The 22103-nt window shown below is 49.2% G+C and overlaps 1 protein-coding gene across 1 annotated transcript in view; it reads right to left on the bottom strand.

Moving 5' to 3' along the window:
• The window catches only part of ablim2 (actin binding LIM protein family, member 2), a 38721-nt gene that overhangs the window by 3974 nt on the left and 12644 nt on the right, over nucleotides 1-22103 (bottom strand). Inside the window, 18 exon segments of the mRNA XM_067261228.1 lie at nucleotides 87-147; nucleotides 1690-1748; nucleotides 1884-1989; nucleotides 2233-2270; nucleotides 3582-3635; nucleotides 5071-5175; nucleotides 8198-8575; nucleotides 9015-9132; nucleotides 9463-9495; nucleotides 10055-10198; nucleotides 10563-10640; nucleotides 12133-12191; nucleotides 12790-12877; nucleotides 17566-17659; nucleotides 17795-17921; nucleotides 18179-18278; nucleotides 18281-18293; nucleotides 20093-20276. Of these exon segments, the coding sequence (XP_067117329.1) occupies nucleotides 87-147; nucleotides 1690-1748; nucleotides 1884-1989; nucleotides 2233-2270; nucleotides 3582-3635; nucleotides 5071-5175; nucleotides 8198-8575; nucleotides 9015-9132; nucleotides 9463-9495; nucleotides 10055-10198; nucleotides 10563-10640; nucleotides 12133-12191; nucleotides 12790-12877; nucleotides 17566-17659; nucleotides 17795-17921; nucleotides 18179-18278; nucleotides 18281-18293; nucleotides 20093-20276 (1839 nt within the window).

Here is a 22103-nt window from a genome sequence, read left to right as displayed (position 1 = left end):
ACCAGATCTAGTTTATACATCTATGTGGGACGTCCTTTCTAGGTTGTGTATTGGATGGATCTACGGGGGGGGGTGCTTTTCCTCACCTTTCATCCCCCCCCAGCTGTGAGAGTCAGCATCTGGCTCCTCCTCTGCCGTATTAGCACCCTGGGGGAAACACACACACACACACACACACACACACACACACACACGCTTGTGTAAGACTATAGCTGGGCAAGGTCAGGCTTTGCTTTTTTCCAGTCATATATTACAGTCTGCAGACCAGATTGTAGAAAAAGAGGGCAGACCACGTTCAGAGAAAGAAAGGTAGATGAGGGAAAGAAAAGAACACATTTGACCACTCTTTCATGCTCCTATTGGCTGGATCCTGATCTCAACCAATCAGGACAGAGAAATGACGATGGCACCACTGCAGTGTTTAACATTAATCTACCACAGGTTCTTAGTAATCATTTCCTCCACACACACCCCCACCCCTTCCCCACCTCCATCTATCAACAAACACAAGCGAAACGGCAATAACACGCCATTAAGGTCTGAGAATAAATAGCCCCCAAACGCCATCAGTATAACCATAATAAACTGCCTTTGCTCCTATGACGTGTGTCTGTATGTGTGCTTGTGCGTGTGTGTGTGTGTGTGGCGAGGGGGTTGATATGTGAAACCTGATATCAAAGCTGTGAGAGATGTGTTCCCTCCCTCAGGGAAAGTATGCGGAGCGGGGAAACAGGAGAGAGCAGGCCTGGCTCCTCTGTGTCTTCCTGTGTAGATGAGGTGGAATGGGAGCTTTCAGACACTAGCTTATCTATACTGGAATACACAGCGGCTGAATACACAAGCTTCTTTTCCTTGTGTCCTTTCCTATGCAATCACTAATCTCACAGGAAGTGATGGAGGAAGGCGATATGATACTGGCCTATCCAGTTCTTTTATATTTAGACCCCAAAAAAGTACATTAAAGGCTGTTAACCCTGAATGAAAACCCTTTAGCTCCCGTCCCAACGCATTTTCACTTGAGAAACACTCCCCTCTAGTGGTTTAAAAAACCCAAACACACTAAACCCAGCTGGCAGTTCCTCCACACAGCAATCAGCCTGCCACCTTCCCTAACGAGCGATTTGCCCAGCGGGGCCAGGACCAATCTGTCTTTAATGGAGCTCCAATCTAGAGGCCGCTTGGCTTAATCTCCTCGCTATGGCGACAGGCACACCTCATTGCCGTTAACGAGTCCGTTTCCAATACCTCACGGAGCCCCGTCCCTGTGAAGGGCGGCCAAGACGAATCAAATGCGCCCCAACTGGACTAGGCCAAGCCAAGGTTTTTTTTTTACTTTCTGCTGTGTCTCCTCCTGTACAGAATGACAGGGGACGGAGGAATGCTAGCGCTAATGGATGCTAAAAGGCTAATGAGCACACGGCGCTGTGAAATTGCACGCGGCTGTTGGTTTGTGGCGTGTACATCATATTGCCAGCTGGTGTTCAAGGGGGCTATCAAATGTGTGTGTGTGTGTGCGCGTGCGTGCGTGTGTGAATGCTTTTCTGCTGAGAGAATGACAATGCATTGGTATGAAGATGGTTGTCAGCTGTGACAGTGCGAGCGTATGAACAATGGCTCTGCGTTGAGTGTGCGGAATGTTACTGAGGTAGTGTGTAAAGTGTTAGTTTGTAAGTGAGTGTGACAGCTCACCTTGTATATGCCATTTCTTCCATAACCGGGCAGGGAAGCAGATTTACTGTATGGGAAATCTGTGAGGAGCCAGGGAGAGACCGTCATTGATGGAGGCTGTGACATGTTGCCAAGCTGCCATGTCCCAAACAGAACGCTTCATTGGTGGAGGATGCGCCAGTCAGGCCATGCTGTGCGTGTGATTGGCTACTCACTGGGCAGGGAGGCGTCGGTGGGCAGGCTGCAGGTGGACTTGCGCGGGTCCAGCTCGTCCGGGTGACCGTCGATCTCATTCTTCAGGATCATCCAGCTGGTCCTCATCTGAAGAGAGAGGGATGAAAGAAGAAGAGGGGTAAACAGATGGACGGAGGAGAGAGAAAGAGAGATAGATAGAAAGAAATTAAAATATTTAGAGAAACAGATAGAAAGAGAGAGAGAAGTGAATAAAAAGAGAGTGCTAGAGAGGGATAGAAAGTGAGGGAGAAAGGGAGACCGTGAGAGAAAGAGAGAGAGTGTGATAGAGAAAATGAGAGATAAAAAGAGAGAGATGGAGTGTCTACCCACCTTTACCTCATCGCCATCCTGCCAGGATGTTCTGGAAGCTGTAAAACACACACGTTACAAACCACACACAACGTGTCACACCGCAGTTAGCGTGCTGTCTCTCTCTCTCTCACACACACACCCACATCTGTCTAACAGCCACAGCACACAATCCATACAGTTTACACTGCATCCTACAGCAAATCACTGTGTCATCATCATTTCCAGACAACCTCAAGGGGATCTTCAAACAGGCCATGCATTGTTTCCTGACATGTACAACAACTTCATTGACAGCCGCAAGAGTGACAATACAGTTCAGCTGTAGAATATAAGAGCAGTGAATCATCATGGGCTTGTGTGTGCTTGTGGAGAGTGAGAGTGTGTATTTTACAGTCTGGACAGTCAGCACACACTATCGCATTCTGCCGGCCATGAGCTAACGTCTGCTAGAAAACATACCGCCTCGTACTGTGGACACTTTGCTCATAAATCCTGAGGAAACATGCTATGGTCAACATGTGGTTATGATTTACTCTTCCTCATTCATATGTCAGCCACGTAAGAACTGATTTTGTGTTGTTGGATGCAGTTGATATCAGATACAAGGTGGAACGCTCACGACTCATGCAATCACCCGTTAAGGGGTTCTCTATCCTCGGGTTTGATGCTGGGCTGGGGCAGTCACACACAAGGTGTATACAGTGCACTTCCATGTCAATAATCAACAATGTTGTTCAACACATAAACACACACACACAAATGTTTGAGTGCACAAAACCAAGTACGGGAAACACAGTGACCTAAACACCAACAACACCGATTATGATGACGGATGATGTCCGACCAATCACGATGGACACACGAGACAACCACAACACCGCTACGACCCATCCGCTACGGGGATGAGAGTATGACAGCACGCATGGAAGGGAAGGCAGAAATCATCACAACACGGTCACAAAAAGGTGATAGGTGACACATACAGCCTGACTGGGTGAGTTTCAAGGGCGGGCTTAAAGCACAGGCAACCGTGACCACACGTCTTAATAGCGGTTCAATGGACCGCAAGTCTGATGGATCACTCAGTTGCCTGTGTGGTCAAGCCTGTTCAGTGGAAACACACTAGAAAGAAAGTAGACATCGAAACAGAGGCCTTCTGAACTGAAGTGAAAGGAAGTCGACCCTTGAGACACTGATCCGAAATCAGGCTTCCGAATCCCCCCCTTAAACACTGAAGGAGAGGGGGGGGTGGGGGGGCGAGGAAGCTGATTCTGGATCAGCGTCCGGAGGGACGTCGTGGACAGGCGTCATGCGACACATCGTGCAGAGACCAGAGGACGTTAACCAGGAAGTAGAGAGGACTGTACCATGCTGTTTGAAGATGGGGGGTTTTCTATAGATATTTTCTTTGACCTTAGTCTCTGAAGATGTACAAGAGGCAAAGAGAAATGGATAGAAGGAGCCGGGGTGGAAGGAGAGAGGGACAGGAGGAGAGAGGGAGAATGAAAAAGAAGCATGAGTTAGCCGTTATTAAGGGATGGGAAGCCAAAGTAAGGGCAGCATAGCTTTGAGTCAACACAAGACATCTGTACTTGTATTATGACTGGCAAGACAGTCTTCTTATATCAGTCAAAGTCATGTCGCTTGTCATAAATATTCATGCAACATGTACAAAATATATCACTTACATATGTCATTTTACTTGTCTATGAGTCCCATGGTGGTAGATACCAAGGGAAAGACAGTTGGCCACCCTTATATTGAATTTGATCCAACAAAACGTTTTCCCAAAGTTTTCACGAGTAATGAATAACAAAACTGTCCTGAATGTGATCATTCATTACTGTATTTAGAGCAAATCATAGGAACATAAAATACACATTAAATAAACAGTAAATAAAAAAGCCATTCTTTAAGTTGACAAGCGCAACAATGATTGTCATTATAAAACACCCAGTGGGGTTTTCCTAAATGTCTCTGGACACGAAGGCAAAGCCGTCAGCGATACTTCAATACGGCAATCATGCATTCTCTCTTCTCAGCTTTTTCGAAGGCAAAATGACTCATGGAATAAAACACATGTGGATCATTTAGTTTTACCGATTGCCAGCACTGGAAACAATACCATATAAAAGCAATCAATACAATGACTAGAAAACCTATTAAGTAGATAATTGCTGGCTTTGTTCACTCAAGTTAACTGTGGCCAAGTTTGGGGTGTTTTTTTTTATTCCGTTTTTTGTGTGTGACACTGTAGGGTTCAATGGGAACAATATGGTGGATCAAAGACAGGGTTCACTAGAGCCATCACCGTGAGGAGAATCCTCTTAATACTGTCAACATGGAGAAGATATCATCTGAGTGCCTCAGTCCATAGAAGACAGAGGGAGAGAGGGAGGACAGAGAGAGAGAGAGAGAGAGAGAGAGAGAGAGAGAGAGAGAGAGAGAGAGAGAGAGAGAGAGAGAGAGAGAGAGAGAGAGAGAGAATGAGACACATAAAGGGGACGGAGGGATAGGGAAAGACAGAAGGAGGGAGAGACAGAGAAAGGGAGAGAGAATCAACATGGACACAGGAAAAGAGACCGCGAGAGAAGAGACAGAAAAGCAGAAAGACAAATAGACCAGAGGGAGTGCATGACCCACATACACCAAACGAGACCCACACACCCCCCCCCCCACACCCCCCCCCAGACAACCCCCTCGGAGGTCCATCCTTCAATGTGACCCGACCCCCCCTCACCCCCCTGCGTAGTCCAGACCCACCCCCTCTGTCCTCAGAGAGGAAGGGACCGGCAGGAGGAGGGAGGTCGAGGGTTCACGGATGAGGGCGGGGCGGGAGAGGCGGAGCCAACCTACCTGGTACGTGGAAGTGCCTGGGGGCAGCCACATAAGAGGCGGAGCAGGGGGATTTGCCGTCGGAATACGTGGAGAGACTGGGGGTGCTCCGACCACTTTCACTGCCTCAAAGGGGGGGAAGGAAGCAGGGACAGGGGGATGGGGAGAGAGGGAGGGAGGGTGGGTGGGGGTGGGGGGGTGGATGAGGTAGGGTTGGGGGGGGGTCGAGTGGTGGAAAATAAGGGGAGGGCAAAGAAGGAGAGTTATGCTATAGTTATGCAGCGCTTATCGTTCTTATCCGGCCGACTTGACAACCCAGCCTTTCGAGTACGTTTTTGTTGGACACGGTGATGCATGTTCAAACGGGACATGCTCCATGTGGTTCTACTTTCAATTGTGTGTGTGTGAATGACAACAGTCCATCAACATGCTTGGTGTCACACACTGGCTGGGTGGTGAAGTCAGTGGCACCTGGCAGGCCAGCGCTAGTAAACATCTAGATCTGAAGCTGCAAGAACGAGGGAAGACGGGAGGAGAGAGAGAGAGAAGAGGAGGAAGGAGAGAGACTGTTAGTTGAGAAAAGAACACGCGCATACTCCCATCTTTGGGGGAGAAAGAGTTATGCTAAGCAGACGGGATGCAAGAGGATGATGTCATTCACACACACACACACACTCGCATACACACACGGGAGGCAACACAGACTCAGAGTGCAGTTAGTGTATCTGGGGCAGCTCCTCCACACATCTGGAGCTGAGGCAGGACTCTTATTCTGAAGGAGAGGTGAGCAGAGCAGAACTGGGAGAAAGTGTGTGCAAGAGTGTGTGTGTGTGTGTGTGGGCAGGGCTGCTGTGTGGGAGGAAAAGTGTGACCCCAACGACAATTATGAAAATGTTTGTACAGTAAGTATCGATTCACAAACAACCAGCAGGATGAGCTCATCCTTGATCATCTTTGCTATTCTGTAAACCTGCAAAACATCCCTTGATCTGTAATCCCTAGCTTCAACCATGAAAACAGTGGGGGCCAGCCATTCGCCGGCAGTAAAGACGCGGTTTAATCACTTAACTGGACTCTAACCATGTCATGAGCAAACCTGATCCCTCATTAAAAGCCGAGTCCAGTGCATAACAACTCTCCAGTCTCCTTCACGCTGTGTTAGGAACCACTGAGACTGCGATGCCGACCAGCCAAGGGTAGCACACACCACTGCAACTTGGGACCAGACCCCAAATTACAACTTCTCCAATTGGTTTCCTTTCATCCCTCGGTCCCCCCCCCCCCCTGCTTTCATTAGTCTCTTTCATCTCTCTCTCCAAGATCGCTCGGCTTCTCCGACTTGGGTGGAAAAACCGAACCGAAAGTTTGGATGGCATTTCGCGACGTACTGTACCAACGTAGGCCTGTGACCTCATCGGTTTCTCCTCGCTCTTCTTCTTTCTCTCTCGCTGTTTGTGCGCTGGAATAGCGTATGCCCCGAGACATTCCCTCCAACTGCAACCCTCAGATGCCCTTCTCTTCCTCGTCCGTGTCTCTTTCCAAATCTGTTTGTTATCCTCAACCCCATCTCTTTCTCAGCTCGTAAAATGTGATCGACCTCCTGAATGTGAGCTATATTTCCCGACAGGGCCTTGTGAGTCACGATGCAGAAAGACAGCATCGTGAGCCGCTTCATTACTTCAGCATGTGTCAAGGTGTGGTCGGATTGGACCAGAGTCAGCGGGTACGATAGTAAAAAGGGCGGATGTATATCACGTTGGGTCTCTGTGGTCGACACACTTGTTCCCCTGAGGCCACATCAGCTTTCTCTTATCTGTTACTCTATGACACACGGATAAACAGCTCTCCTCTAACACCCATTCTGTCAGGGTTTTGGTCGAGGCAAGCTTTTTTATTCCCCCGATAAGGAACACAGAGACTGATTACCTCATGTGCTTTTGTCTCGAGCAACATGGGAAGAAATGTACCAACCAGCTTCACTTTCACACACTCTCTCCACAGACAGAAGGTCAACTTGACACTGAAGGGTTAAAGACTGAAAAACACTGGTTCAAAACAACACAGTATAGGGTATCACACAGAACACAACAACACTCTACATATGATGTTCAAGTCAAGGTGCAAGATGGATTACATCCAACCAGACATGTGCGTTTTTTTACAGAACGACAACTTCTAGGCAACTTCTAGGCAATGGTATTAAACAAACCAGAAATAATCAGACGTATCCACATTTACGATATCCACAAGGCTCCCATGCACAAGTACGACAACTTCAGACGAAAAGAGGGAGAAACAACTTCCACAGACATGATCAAAAAGGGGCAAACACAACGACGACTCGATGGGACCGAGCACTGGACCCTGATGCACACCACAAGGAACCGACAGCCAGTAGATAAGACACAGAGGAAAGACCAGGGGTTTGTTTTTACCGTCTTGTGCGTTACCATGAGGAGGCAAAGTGAGATGCAGGGAGGTCCTAGGTTTAGACTCAGGAAGGGGGTCCTCTTTGAGGCCTGAAGGGGGGGGGGGAGGGGTGAAGAGGAGATCAAACTCAGGTAGGTGGTTGGACACGGAAGGCCTGTGTGGGTAGGGCAAGTGACCTTGCACACTGAGGGGAGAGGGTGTGATTCTGTGTTTGGGGGTGGTGTGTTGGGGTGGTGTGTTGGGGTGGTGTGGTGTGTTGGGGTGGTGTGTTGGTGTGTTGGTGGAGGGGTTGCTCCTGAGTCTTGTGAGTAGGAAGGAGGCTGGGTGAGGCTACAGGATGGGACCACACTATCGGGCAGCAGTCACCTTCAGAACCTGGTTACACCAAAACAAGGGCAGCACAAACCATGCAAATGTTTCCTGTCTCACTGTTAAAAGCCAACACTCAATGGCCTAAAACACTCCGGGGAGAAGAGCTGTGACTGCTGATTAATGTTGGGGCTTGTAGGCCACACATTCCAGAGTTACTGGGACAAGCAAGATCATCACTACAGTGTGAGCATCACAAACGCTCAGGTTTCCTATTCTCACAGCACTCCACACGGAACACAGACCCAATCCAACACAATAGGAGCCAGATTGATTGTATATCTGTCAAGTTTAAAAATAGACATGATCTATTCTGGATTGGGTCGAGTTCCATTTTGTTGTCTGGTACCTCGGAAGTAAGGGATGTAGTTGTGCTGTTGGAGCAAGGCCAGAGTGGTAGGGTTGAGGGGCAAGGACATGCCTCCGCTGCCCCCTGGTGGTGTGGGGGAAGATGTACCTCCTGGTGGTGTGGGGGAATATTTACCCCCTGGTGGTGTGGGGGAATATTTACCCCCTGGTGGTATGGGGGAATATTTACCCCCTGGTGGTATGGGGGAATATTTACCCCCTGGTGGTATGGGGGAAGAGTTGTACATAGGCAGGGAGGAGGAGTCCCTAGCCCAAGCTGAGGGGTACTTGGGCCCCCCCACAAAGTTTGGGGGAAGGGGGAGGGAGCTGGAGTCTCGAGCCTGGCCAATGAAACGCCCGCTCGGGTACATCTCAGGCCCTGGGTGTCCAATCAGAATGAGGGGTAAGCTGTGAGTCACTAATAGGAAGAAGTAGGTCAACTCTGGTAGGAAATACACATACACAAAATGACTAAACTCTGGAAATGTCTCCATCTTTTAAAACATTTAAAAACGGTCCATCTGGATAGCATGGGGCAAAGGACTACCACTAGTGTGTCTTATACTATGAGGAACCACCATAGTACTGGCTTTGTCACCTCATTTGTAGAGGAAAATGCAATGAGACTGCATGAAATGTTCAGAATGGAAAAACAGAAAAGCATTCTGGAAATCGATAGAATTACAGTGATCAGTGGAAATGAAAGTAAAAGAGGTTAGCACACATACAGGACTACATTGTTATCCACTGTAATACATTTGACTTTAATGAAATGTTTTCTCTTTGCAACATGTGTGAGCGTATGTGTATGTGTGTACCTGGCCTGCTGTAGTTCTGGGGGGAGCGGGAGGGGGTGTACCGTCCATACCCCCCCAGGGAGCTGTTGGAGCCGGGGCTGGATGGCCTTCGCTGACGAGGCGACTTCTCCCCATCACCCTGGAAACACACAGGAAGTGATGTCATCCAACATCCTCGTTGTGCACACTGCCAGATCTTTCCAACTGTTCACACACTCCCCACACATAGCAACGGTCTCCAAACACCACGACTGCACGATCTGCTTTTAACGATAGCGATCAATCACATTGCAAATCTCGGCATCACAAGCACCGGCACAAAAACACAATCAGTGAAACAAGTCACTTGAAATCCTCCGAAACATCTTCGTGACATTCAATACATTCAAAAACGAAGTCAGGGGAAATGTTAAGTAATTGTGGGGAGAGGATGGTGGGGTGAGGGGGCGTGGGGGTGGGGGGTGGTTACCTCTGTTGGAGTAGGAGAGAGCAGATGGGGGGACTGCAAATGGAGAGGGGGAGAAAGTTCATGAGCAGGCGAAATATGGTTAGCCGAGAAAACATATTTATGATGTTCCAAGTCCCAAATGGGTTATGGTGTTATGGACATTTTAGTTTGTGAAGAAAAAACGAATATGATCCATAGTGAAGCCTTCTAAATGTTTTGTCCCATTTAGTTGTTTAATGATGTGAGAGAAAAAAAGGAGAAATAAATGAATGAAATTGATGAATGTAGAGATTAAAGAGATTACAAATACAGAGGGATGTATCGGTCCAGGATTGGGAAAAAACGGATATATACAGAGAAAGAGACCAACTGGACAAGAAGAGAAGACTTGAGAGACAAAGACAGGAAGAGAGCCTGCTGTCCTGTGCTCGGAACAGGAAAGACAGAGAGAGAGAGAGAGAGAGAGAGAGAGAGAGAGAGAGAGAGAGAGAGAGAGAGAGAGAGAGAGAGAGAGAGAGAGAGAGAGAGAGAGAGAGTCAAAGAAAGAGGACAAGAAGAGAAAGATACACAGAGAGCCCGGTTCAGTCTCCCCTTGTCAGGGGTCATCCCCTACCTCCCCGTACTGTCTCTCCTCGGTGGTGTAGCTGACGTAGGGGGAGTACGACAGCATGTCCGGCCTGTCGATGTTGTAGATGGCCTTGATCTTGGGAAGAGCAGCCAGGTCCTTGTAGTCCAGCATCTCCTCGCCCAGCTTGGCCTGAGGGACATGGGGAGCGGTGTTAGCATGCTGCTACCTCGACACTGAGTTGTGATGACGCATGTTAACGCTAAATGTCATATGCAGTATGACAATGCATGTGTCATACTCTATAAGGAAGGAAAGTTAAGCTACTGTCAGCAATTTGGGTGCCATCATGGATCTATACGCTTGTAGGTGTGTGTTAAATGACCTTGGATAAACTATATGTGTGGTATATGACCTTGGATATATTGTAAATGTGTGTTGTATGGCTTTGGGTATAATTGATGTGTCATATGAGTCAAGGGATGCATCCTGTCCTGGTTCAGCGTCAGCTGAAAGTGACCTATCCCTGCCCTCTGGTGGGGAGGTGGGGGCTTACGTAGATGACTCGACTGGGGGAGCCAGAAGCACTGGAGGCGGGCGCTGAGGTGATGCTCTCGGACGAGGTCCTGGTCACCTGCAATACGGGGATCGGAGGGTTAACCCCACACGGCCGAGGAGAGGGAGGAGGGGAGAGGGGTGGAGAGAAAGGGGGAAGATGGAAAAGAGAGGGATCCAGAAGAAGCCCAGAAAGAGAGAGAGAGAGAGAGAGAGAGAGAGAGAGAGAGGGAGAGAGAGAGAGAGAGAGAGAGAGAGAGAGAGAGAGAGAGAGAAAGGGAGAGAGAGAGAGAGAGGATAAAGGGAGGGAAAGTGATTGATAGAGAAAGAGAGGAAGAGAGACAGAGTGAGACAGACAACAGACAGAAAGCTGTTCAAACAGCTTGTATTATTAAGTCTCTAGACAGCTCATGCTCCACCGTTTTCATTCCATAAATTCAAATGATTGATTAGAATCTCCCTCCAGCTGATCTGATTTATCCCCTGTAACACACTGTCTGGTCACACAGCATCATTCAAGGCACACTGCACCTGTGATGTCTCACACACACACACACACACACACACACACACACACACACACACACACACAGTACAGTAGCTTATTAGTGAAGCCTGGATCCAAGCATCATAGTGTCATTCAAACAGATTCTGCCATTTTAGCTGTTACTTCTACTCACTACGGCATTGGTCAATCAGCCGGCTAATTGATGTGGTCACGTGATCAGCCCAAGGGGATTATGGGTCAGTGGCTGGTCTATGTAGGCAGTGCTCGGTGTGGGCGGAGAAGTCGCCCCTAGCAACGGATACTGAAGCAGATTATTCTGCTTTCATTTATAACCAATGAAATTAGAATATTTTCAAACAGGGACATATTTGACCCCTGATTAAGGTGGCGGTTAGGAGCGACTTCCACCAATACCGGACCAAGGTTGGTGTCCAGTGGGCGTGACTACTGAGTGTGAAGCCAATCAGGGGGATAAGCCCACTGTGGGGGGTTGGGACGATGGGGGTCACAGTTGAGGGGTCAGAAGGGGAGGGGGGGCATGCGGTCGTGGGGTGGAAGAGTGGGGAGGAAGGGGGGGGGGGGTTGAGGAGGAGGAGGGGGGGCAGACGTACATCACAAACCTGGTGCTCGGGAACGTCATTGAGCTGTATCCGTACCTGCTTCTGGAGGGATGGAGGGATAGGGAGGGAGGGATAGGGATGGAGGGATGGATAGAGGGAGGGAGAGAGGGATAGGGAGGGATAGGTAGGGAGGGATAGGGATGGAGGGATGGATAGAGGGATGGAGGGATAGATGGAGGTAAGAAAGGAGACAGGAGAGAAGAGAGGGCATTGGGACCTTCCCCTCACCTCCACCACACAGGGGAGACCGTCTCCACTCTAACCCTTCACTCACTATGGAACCAGGATGTCTTAGACTCTAACTGGGATTCACCTGACTGAATCCAGGCAGGACATACTACGATTTCTGACTCACTGAACTATCTGAGAATATGATTTAGACACTCCCCTCTCCCCCCCTCCCTCCACCCCACATCTCTGTTCCTGAGCTGGGATTGGCTCACCTTGGACTTCTCCTCCTGTCTGGCTGCCTGTCTGCAGGGAGGGTGCCAGATAGAATTACCTGAGAAGGAACACAGAGAGTGAGAGAATGGAAGAGAAAAAGGGAGGAGGGAGAGTGAGAGAGAAAGATCGAATGAAAGCAAGAGGAAGAAAAGATAGAGAGAAAAAGGGAGGAGGGAGAGTGAGAGAGAAAGATCGAATGAAAGCAAGAGGAAGAAAAGATAGAGAGAAAAAGGAGATGGTCAACTTCCCCTGGTGTTTTAATGTCCAGTACAGGATATTACTGCTGAGTCACCAGCTCCTGTTCACTCATAGCACCCTGGGAGATGTACATTCTACATGTGTTTTATCTGTATCTGAGTGTGTATGTCATGTCTTTCATTGAGTGTTTGTGTCTATTTTTACAGTATGAGCATTGTGAATATGCATGTGTGTACGTGTTTGTGTGTGTGCGTGTGTGTGTGTGTGTAAGTGTGTGTGTGGGTGTGTAAGTGTGTGTGTGTGTGGTTGTGTTTGTGTGTGAGGTGATTGATCTCACTGCTGTGGTTCTGGGAGCTCTTATTCTAATTGATTAAGCCCAGTCCAGTGAGGCTGTATATCAGACAGGACATTACAGGGAGTGTGTGTGCCTGTGTGTATATGTGTGTGTGTGTGCTTACCTTGCAGGTACATCTCCTCTCCCTCACCAAACATCTGCTCACACCTGGCACAGCGGGCACAAGTGGGGTGATAGTGCTTCTCTCCAGCCTGACACGCACACACACAAACAGGCACACAATCACAGACAGAAAACTTGATATTAAAAAGAATGACAAATTACTCTGAGCAATTAGAAAAGTTTAATCTGCTTGCAATGTTATTGGCTTATGAAATGATCTTATTAGCTGATGATATTGGTTTATAAAATGCTGAGTATGCAGTTGTCTGTGCTCCCTCTGGGTCTGCTAACTTCTGTAGATTCACTGGGCTTATCCCATTAACTTCATTAACTAAAGTAGAGCCAGACTGATTTGAAAACCAAAAAGAAGACAGTTCCACATTCTGAACACAGGGGGGCGCTCTGGTACCAACTACAGAGCACTGACTCGTACCGAGCCAGTACACACTGCAGGGAGGACATGGGATGACTAAGAATGACCAAAACACACAACCAACTACAGACGTTCATGTTTATATCTCTAAATCCAAAAGTACAAAATCATCTTTATATACATGTTTAAGGTCACATAGTCGCATAGTCACTTAGCTAATGACGCAAGCTAACTTCTCATGTGCTGTCATTCTTGTTCGGTGGCTAGCCTCCACTTGGCTGGCTGCGTGACTTAGCGTTGCCCTGAGATTTACGGCTGCTCGTTTAGATGCTAATGTCAGCCCCTATGTTACTGCCGAAGCTTTGATGAATTCCACAAAGCAGTTTGAGTTTCCAGAGTTGATGTATGGCCCTGTGATATTGAAGTGATGTCATAGTGTGAGACTGCGTCTAGGTCGCTAGACACATTTTTCATCCACTCGATTAATAAAGGGCCTGTCTCGGAAATACAGTCTATTTTTCTTGGATTTGAATCTTAAATTCTATGGAAATATCAAATTCTCTGAGGCCTCCCATCCTGCCTCAGTGATGGACTTATTACCCACAACCACCTAGGGCAGCTGTGTCGCTGCCCTGTGATTGGACGAGGTCAGGAAAAAGTTCCCTCCTCTTGGATAACAGAGTCAAAGGCTTATCTGTGAGGAATGAAACTGAGAGAGAGAGCTATGAAGAGGGAGAAAGGAGGGATGGAGAGAGAAAGGGACAGAGTGAGAAAAAAGAGAGAAAGAGAGAGAGAGATAGAGGAAGTTGAATTTGAAACCCCATCACACGGAGCCCCTGCAGATAAGCATTAACAGGCCGCATCGGGAACCCTTCTCAAAACACGGACGGTCAGAGGAAAACGGAAAACAGATAGCGCTTGAATTCACTAAAGTGTAGAACCTCATTTTGTGAAGTGTAGAGAGAGAGAGAGGGAGAGAGAGAGAGAGAGAAGAGAGAGAGAGAGAGAGAGAGAGAGAGAGAGAGAGAGAGAGAGAGAGAGAGAGAGAGAAAAGAGAGAGCGAGCGAGAGAGCACTGGAGATTATCATCCTGGTTACCACAGCGCCCTATAAAGAGTCACAAGCTGGCTCCAGGTTGCCAGGTTTGTGGTTTGGGAGGGAGGTGTAGGGTTGTGGTTTGGGAGAGAGGTGTAGGGTTGTGGTTTGGGAGAGAGGTGTAGGGTTGTGGTTTGGGAGAGAGGTGTAGGGTTGTGGTTTGGGAGAGAGGTGTAGGGTTGTGGTTTGGGAGAGAGGTGTAGGGTTGTGGTTTGGGAGAGAGGTGTAGGGTTGTGGTTTGGGAGAGAGGTGTAGGGTTGATACAGTTGTGTTTGAGGTTCATGACGTCTAGGTGAGAGAACAGCAAGCAGATGTGGAGGTGTTGGTGAGGCGAGAGGGCACGTAAGGAGAAGATAGACTGTGTCCAGTCCTCCTTTTCTCTTCCGAATATTCGTAGGCCTGATGTCTCTCTCTCTCTCTCCCTCTCTTTCTCCCGCTCTCTCATCCTGTCACTCAATTTCAGGAACAAATTCAGGCTGGGGAGTTGATCCATTTAGAAGATTAGAATTTGATTCTGGGGAGGGAGACGCAGCAGAACTCAGAGGAACACACACGCACACACACACCTGCACAATCACACAAACAGAGCAGGGCGCCCGAGAGAAGGAGAGGGGGGAGAGCGGGGGAGAGACGGAGAGACACAGGAGGAGGAGACGTATTTACATGGTCTGCTCGCTCTGTTCCTGCCTTCCAACCAGCCAACTATACACAGATCGATACGGCTGTGTCTCTCTCCCTCTCTTTCTTCTCCGTCTCTCGCCCTCTCAATCTCTCCGTATTCCTCCCTCCCTCTCTCCATCTGGCTCTTTCTTTCACCCAATTTCTTAACTCTCTCTCTCTCTCTACCTCTTCCCTCTCCCTTCCTAAATGTCTCCAATCCCTCTCCCCCGCGGTCGTACGAACTGCACACTCGTCCAGAGCGTTTGTCACGGTCTACACCCTCAACGCCCTCCCTCTGAGCCGAGCGCACGCCCGCCCAGCGCTAACTCCTTCGCATCGTATCCCTGTATGTAAAGACTCTGTTCTCTCCTGAACCTGCTGTGTCTCCCAGCCTGGGGGAGCATCCTTCCTCCAGAACATGTCCGCTCGGCCTAATGGCCTGGAGTGGACTTCTGGCTTTGAGCAACGTCGTTTGATCGGACTCAAAATGTCACAACCTTTCAGAACAGGGCATGGGTCGCAGACAGTCAGTGCAGGCAAGGCGAGGGGACAGGAGTCAAGTGGACTAAGTCGTGTACGAAGTAGGGTACTGTGGTTTATACTGGAATACAGGGCGTCGGGAGTGGATACTGGGAGGGGAAGTGGACGTGGGGTCGTTAATGGGTCACCCTCGGTTAGCGTGTGAGGACAGAGAACCAGGATGAAACACTGCTAAACTGCCTTGAGCCTCACGACTGCGCTGACCTCTCTCTCTCTGTCACACATACAGTATACACACACGCATGCACACATACATAAAACGCGGACGCACTCCCAGGCCACATCCGTTTAGTGGGGGACAGACTGAGTGTATCTGTCAGGGGTTGAACTCTGGAGCGCTCGTTCTCAATCCCAGCCACTAATATATGTGTGCTACATATTCTGTGCGGTGATGTAATTGAACGAGGGATAAAAGGAACACACACACACACGTACACGCACGCACACACACACAGCGATTATATTTCCGCGCTTTCCTGGGCATCGCTAAGAAGCGGAACCGGATACGTGTTTATGAAAAGGGAGAGTGTGAGAGAGAAAGGGAGGGATGAGTGGGGAGGGAGGAGGGGAGAGAGGGAGGAGGGGAGAGAGGGAGGAGGGGAGAGAGGGAGGAGGGGAGAGAGGGAGGAGGGGAAGAAGGGCAGCATTGTTGTTCCCCCATAACTGTGTTCTGTTCAACGGTGGAGAGGGGGGCGATGGGGGGGGGGGAGGTTGCAGCGGGCTTCCAAGACCCCCTTTGAGAGTTTTCCTCTCCTCCCTCCATCTCTCCCTCTTTCCCCTCATCCTCGCCTCCGTTCCCCCCCTTCCTCCAGAGAGAGTATCCCATGACCCTTTGCTCTACCGCTGTAAAACAAGACCCTTTTCACTTTCAGTCATCTCACCGGTCTCAATGGTTTACCTCCCTGTTCTCCTGCTCTCTCTCTCTTTCCCTCTCCTTCTCGGTGTCTCCTTCCTTCTGTTGTTCTCTCTCTCTCGCTTTCTCTCTCTCTCCCCCTCGGTCCTGTCTTTCTCTTGTTCCCACCAGCTCTCCCTCCATTCTTCTTTCCCTCTCTCTCTCCTTCTCTACCTCTCTCTCTCTCTGTGAACATTGTTCTATATGAGCTGTGGCCAGCACAGACAGGCTAGGGTCCATCCCCTCCAACCCAAAGCAGGGATTTTCACACATACCATAATAAGCCTTCTTTTCTTTTTTTTACAAAATAAAATCTTATAAAATCTCATATAGGTAAGTAAGGCAGTATCTCTTTTTGGGGTGTTTTCTAGGTCGTGATTGGTTTGTGGCGTGGTAGTCTGGTCGGTGGGGCGGAAGCTTCTGGAACAGAGTGGTACCTGAGAGAGCCTGACAATGAGAAGAGGCCTGAAGGAGGAGAAGAGGAAGAAGAGATAATGTGTACCTGCGGGGGAGAGAGAGAGAGAGAGAGAGAGAGAGAGAGAGAGAGAGAGAGAGAGAGAGAGCAGGTGTATGTGCAAGAGAAAGGGAGAGAAAAAGACAGAGATGACTTGCAGGAGAAACAGACAGAAAGAGAGATGGCTTATGAGGGTGATGGAGAGAGAAAGAGATGACGTGAAAGAGAAAGAAAGAGAGAGAGAGAGAGAACCTGCATGTGTGCGCGAGAGAGGAGGTCAAAGCCATTAACCCCATAAGAGAGAGAGAAAAAGATAGGGGAGGGAGAGATGGAGAGTCTATAAACAAGCATGCAGGCCCTAGCCTCAGTCACTGGACCCCACTAGCCTGTCTCTGAGGAGACCAGTCTGAAACAATCAGTCTGTCTTACAGTCACCTAAAGATGCTGACCTGAGATCAGCTGTCCTATCTGGTTACAGGGGGGTGGGGCTGCTGGGGGAACAGTAAGCTGACTCCAGATCTGTGCTTGTCTGACTAATTGAGCCCCTCACTGAAACACAATGTGTGTGAGGAGGCCTCGTTTTACCAAGTATTACTTGAATGTGGAGGGAAAGATGGATGTAGGGATTAGGGACACCTGTTCATCCGCGCCCTCATCCATTCATCCCTCTTTCCCTCCATCCCTCCATCCCTCCATCCAAAGATAGGGCCTGTTGAAGAGGTGAGCGTGTTTCATAGAGGTGTTATGACCATGTCCGACTGTACCTCCAGAACTTTCCCGGTGATGTACTTCTTGCAGCTCTCACACTGGATCCCATACATGGCGTGGTAATCCACCTCACAGTAAGGGATCCCATCCCTGCAGGGAACAAACAGAACTAGTGTTGGGTTCAGGTGGTGTGGTGGTCGGTAGGCAGGTAGAAGCAGGGTTAGGTTCAGGTGGTCGGTAGGCAGGTAGAAGCAGGGTTAAGTTCAGGTGTGGAGGGGGCCTTACTTGCTGATGTACTCTGCGTTGAGCACCTTGTTGCACACCTGGCACTTGAAGCAGCCCAAGTGCCAGTGCTTGTCCAGGGCCACCAGAGACTGTTCGTTCTTAAACTCCTTCCCACAGCCACAGCAGTCTGGTGGAGAGAGGTGGAGAGAGGGAGAGAGAGGTGGAGAGAGGGAGAGAGGGCGCTTATGTTCCCCAGTAGAAGACCAAGCACAAGAGAGAGAGAGAGAGAGAGAGAGAGAGAGAGAGAGAGAGAGAGAGAGGGAGGGAGGGAGGGAGGGAGGGAGGGAGGGAGGGAGGGAGGGAGGGAGGGAGGGAGGGAGGGAGGGAGGGAGGGAGGGAGGGAGGGAGGGAGGGAGGGAGGGAGGGAGGAGGGGGTCTACTTACTGTGCACAGCCTGTATGGGGGCAGGGCTGTCAGCAGCTAGTGGCTGTGTACATGTCTGGCAGATGCACTCCTTCCCATTGAACGTCACTCTATCTCCAGCGCAGGGAACGGCTGTCTGAGGTCACCAGGTCAACAATACGTTACATTGGATTCACAAGTACGGCACACTCCATTGATATCTTAAAAACACCCTGTAAATAAACCCCAAAGAACTATCTGTAAGTTTATGATATGAACATAAATCCAATGATTCTTATTAGTTATAAGAATCTAATAATCGTGTCAGGGGTGTCATTGATTGGGATTCATCCTTGAAAAGTAGTGGAGGTGAGATGTTGATGTTGTCGCTGAGGTAGGTGTAAGAGTGACTCCTGGGTCACTTGGCTGCTACTGGTGTGATGTCATCTATGTTTATCAGGCCTGCTCTGGTCAGCAGCCCATTCATGAACTGATATGCTACACTGTGTTAGCCAAGCTACCGCGCCCACACGCACACACACACAAACACTTACTCCAACACTTGCACACACACAAACACACGTGCACACAAACAAACAGATTAAACTACTGACTGCACTGTTTCTCACTTATTTTTTCACTCACATGTAAATACATTATATGAATACTTTTACTTGGTTACTTGTCATATTTTAAACTCTTTAGTATTTTAGGTAGCTATCGCTGCTATGCTTGTTGTCCTAAGCATGCCACTGTCCAGATGAGTGTCACTCTGAACACTGACTGCAAACTACTTACAGACCATGGTGAAGCACCAGCCTACATCCTAGGATGTAGGATCTGATGTCATCTCCTCTTTAGAAATGTGTTCTATGACACTTTTCAGGAAATCGATTCAATAATTCCAGAACGAGGATGCACTTTGGTCCAATCTGAGCCATGTTCTTCTTGCGAGAGTGAGCCCCTATACTGTGTATGTGTAGTGGTGGTTGATTAATCATTCATGATAGATATAGGACATCACTGCCCCCACTGCATCCATCTGAGACCTCCTCTAACACACTCCCACCAGCCCCCCACTAATGAGGCTCTGCACACACACACACACACACATCTCTCACTCCCTCTCTCTATTTCTCTCTCGATCCCTCTCTCTCTCCCTCTCTCTCTCTACATCTCTCTCTCACTCCTTCTATCTCCCTCCCTCCCTATTTCTCTCCCTCTCTCTGTCTCCCTCCCTCCCTCTCTCTCCCTCTCTTCCTCCAAGGTATTACAGCTGTAGTCCGAACCTCAGCCCCTACAACAGGAACACTGTGTCCACATCATGGTATCAGCTGGGTATATCAACTGGATGGCATACACCACACACAAACACACACACACAAACACACACACATTCACACACACACACCACCCACACACACACACACAAACACACACACATTCACACACACACACCACTGAGTTGCAGGCGGACACCTAACACCAATCTGGAAATAAGTGGCCTAAGTTCTCTGACCACACACTTAACATTCCTGCCTGAGAGTCCCCTTACCTTCCCAGGCCTGACAGACAACACACACACCTTCCCGCATGAACACACACACACACACACACACGCATACTTACAGCACACACAGCGTCCGAACGGTTTAGCAGACACGTATGTGTCTCCTACACTTTGTGCACTGGTTCTCCGTGTGTGTGTGACAAGTACATTTATACGTGTGTACATACTGGTCATAGAGTGTGTCTTATACTGTGCACCATATACTGTACCATTCATGTGTGAACAGCAGTGTGTGTGTGTGTGTGTACTGTACAGCAGTGTGTGTGTGTACTGTACAGCAGTGTGTGTGTGTGTGTACTGTACAACAGAGTGTGTGTGTATGTGTACTGTACAGCAGTGTGTGTGTGTGTGTGTGTACTGCACAGCAGTGTGTGTGTGTCCCTCACTTGCAGGAGGCGCAGACGAAGCAGCGTGGATGGTAGGTCTTGCCCAGGGCCGACACCACCTCGCCCTCGATGAAGGTGTCGCAGCTGAAGCAGCGCGTGCCGTACAGGCGCTGGTAGTCCAGCGTGCAGATGTACTCCCCCTGGCGCACGAAGAAGCCGCCCTGGGCCAGGTCCGAGCCACACACTGGGGGGGGGGGAGGGGGGGGGGGGGGACACTGTCAGATGTCTGCTAGGTACACGTCAGTAGTGGTGTGTGCTGCGAGTCTTATCGTACCGTACTGTTTTGAGTATGACATCACCTTCGCTGTCACATTCTCTGACACGCTCCATCTCACACACCCACACACACAAAAACACCTTTGTGTTGAATGGGCTGAAACGTGGTGGAAGTTATTGTTTCTGTTTCACTAATCCTATGGCAACACAGTCACACACACACACAACACATCACACACACACACACACAACACACGTATGTCCCCATGACTCAAGCAGCCGGAGCTAGCTAGGAGAACTCTCATAGAATTTTCTCCAAAAACAACATGTTTCCCTCTGGTTCTGATAAGGCTTCCTCTCTCTGTTCCTCTCTCTGTTCCCTCCTTCCTCACAAGACGAGTAGAGAGGGCTGCAGCGTTACTACGTTCACCACATACACCCCAAATACCCCCCCCTCCCCCCGAGGAATCCTCCACTCACCACACACACACACCACACACACACCCCCAAGCCTTTTATCAGTGGGTTAACAATGACATGTGGAGGTTAGAGGTAACACACACTTACAACACACACCCACCACACACGCACACACACACATACCAAACAAAATTAGGATGAGATCATTCCAACACACACACAAGGATCCAAGGTTTGTTAACTCTCATTAAAGCCTTTGTGTAAAGCAAGCTGCTCATGCCTGCCAGACAAGCTGAAAAACAACCCTCACACAACATGTCTAGACATGTCACAGGCACGGGGAACAATGGGGCTGGGATTTGAACCAACACCCTCCGGGGTGGACAGTGTGTGACCCTGGCCACCCCTGCTCCACATGACCAGCTCCCTATCTCCTGAGCACAGCTTGGAGGGGAAAGACAAGATGCCAGCTCAGCATGTCTAACCCCAGCCCTTAGAAAACATCGCCTTCCATTTCCCACTCCCGTCCAAGCCGAGGTCAAAACACACGGCCCGCATGACGGCGACCTTTTACACAACCCTCTACGTAACGTTCACACAACCTCTGTGCCACCTTCCCACGACCGCTCCCAGGGTCGCACCAATAAAACACAAACAATAACCACGGAATGTTTCTCAGGAAACGGTGGACATATTTTTCCAACGGCCAGAAGGGCCGTCTGATTGGTGGAGCCGTAGCGTGTGACAGGACAGGGCGGTATTCTGACCACGGAGGGAACACTCTGACCCAGAGCCGTCGACAACGCTGCCATGGAAACCAGACTGACATTGCCGGATCTGGGGACTTGTTTTCAATCAGGGGAGGTGGGTGGTGGTTTGAACATTGATTATGTTCCGTTGAGTAACCAGGTAATGTGTTCATGTTACACGCCCTGTTGTGTAAAGTGTGGATAGTGGGATGCTTCTCAGTGTTCCATGTCACGACAGGTGAATGAAAACGCTACAGTTCAGTTGTGTTGCTGAATTATCTCAGGATCTGTTACAATGATGACACCAGAGAGAGAGAGAGAGAGAGAGAGAGAGAGAGAGAGAGAGAGAGAGAGAGAGAGAGAGAGAGAGAGAGAGAGAGAGAGAGAGAGAGAGAGAGAGAGAGAGAGAGAGAGAGAGAGAGAGAAACAGACAGTGAGAAAGTGAAAACAAACAGAAGGACAGAGAGAAGTCGAGAGACACGAAAAGAGAAAGAGAGAGAGAGTGAGAGTGACACAAAGAGACAGAGATAGATGGTCAAGCAAGCGTTCCACGAGTCCCGTCCTTCATTCCTCGTTCCTTTGGGAGCACCTTAGAAAAGAAGAAGAAAAATAATCCCCGGCTGCAG

The sequence above is a fragment of the Osmerus mordax genome, chromosome 23 (genome assembly GCF_038355195.1).
Source record: "Osmerus mordax isolate fOsmMor3 chromosome 23, fOsmMor3.pri, whole genome shotgun sequence".
Lineage (NCBI taxonomy): Eukaryota > Metazoa > Chordata > Actinopteri > Osmeriformes > Osmeridae > Osmerus > Osmerus mordax.
Note: the sequence above shows the minus strand (reverse complement) of the source record. Positions and strands in the feature narration are given on the sequence as shown.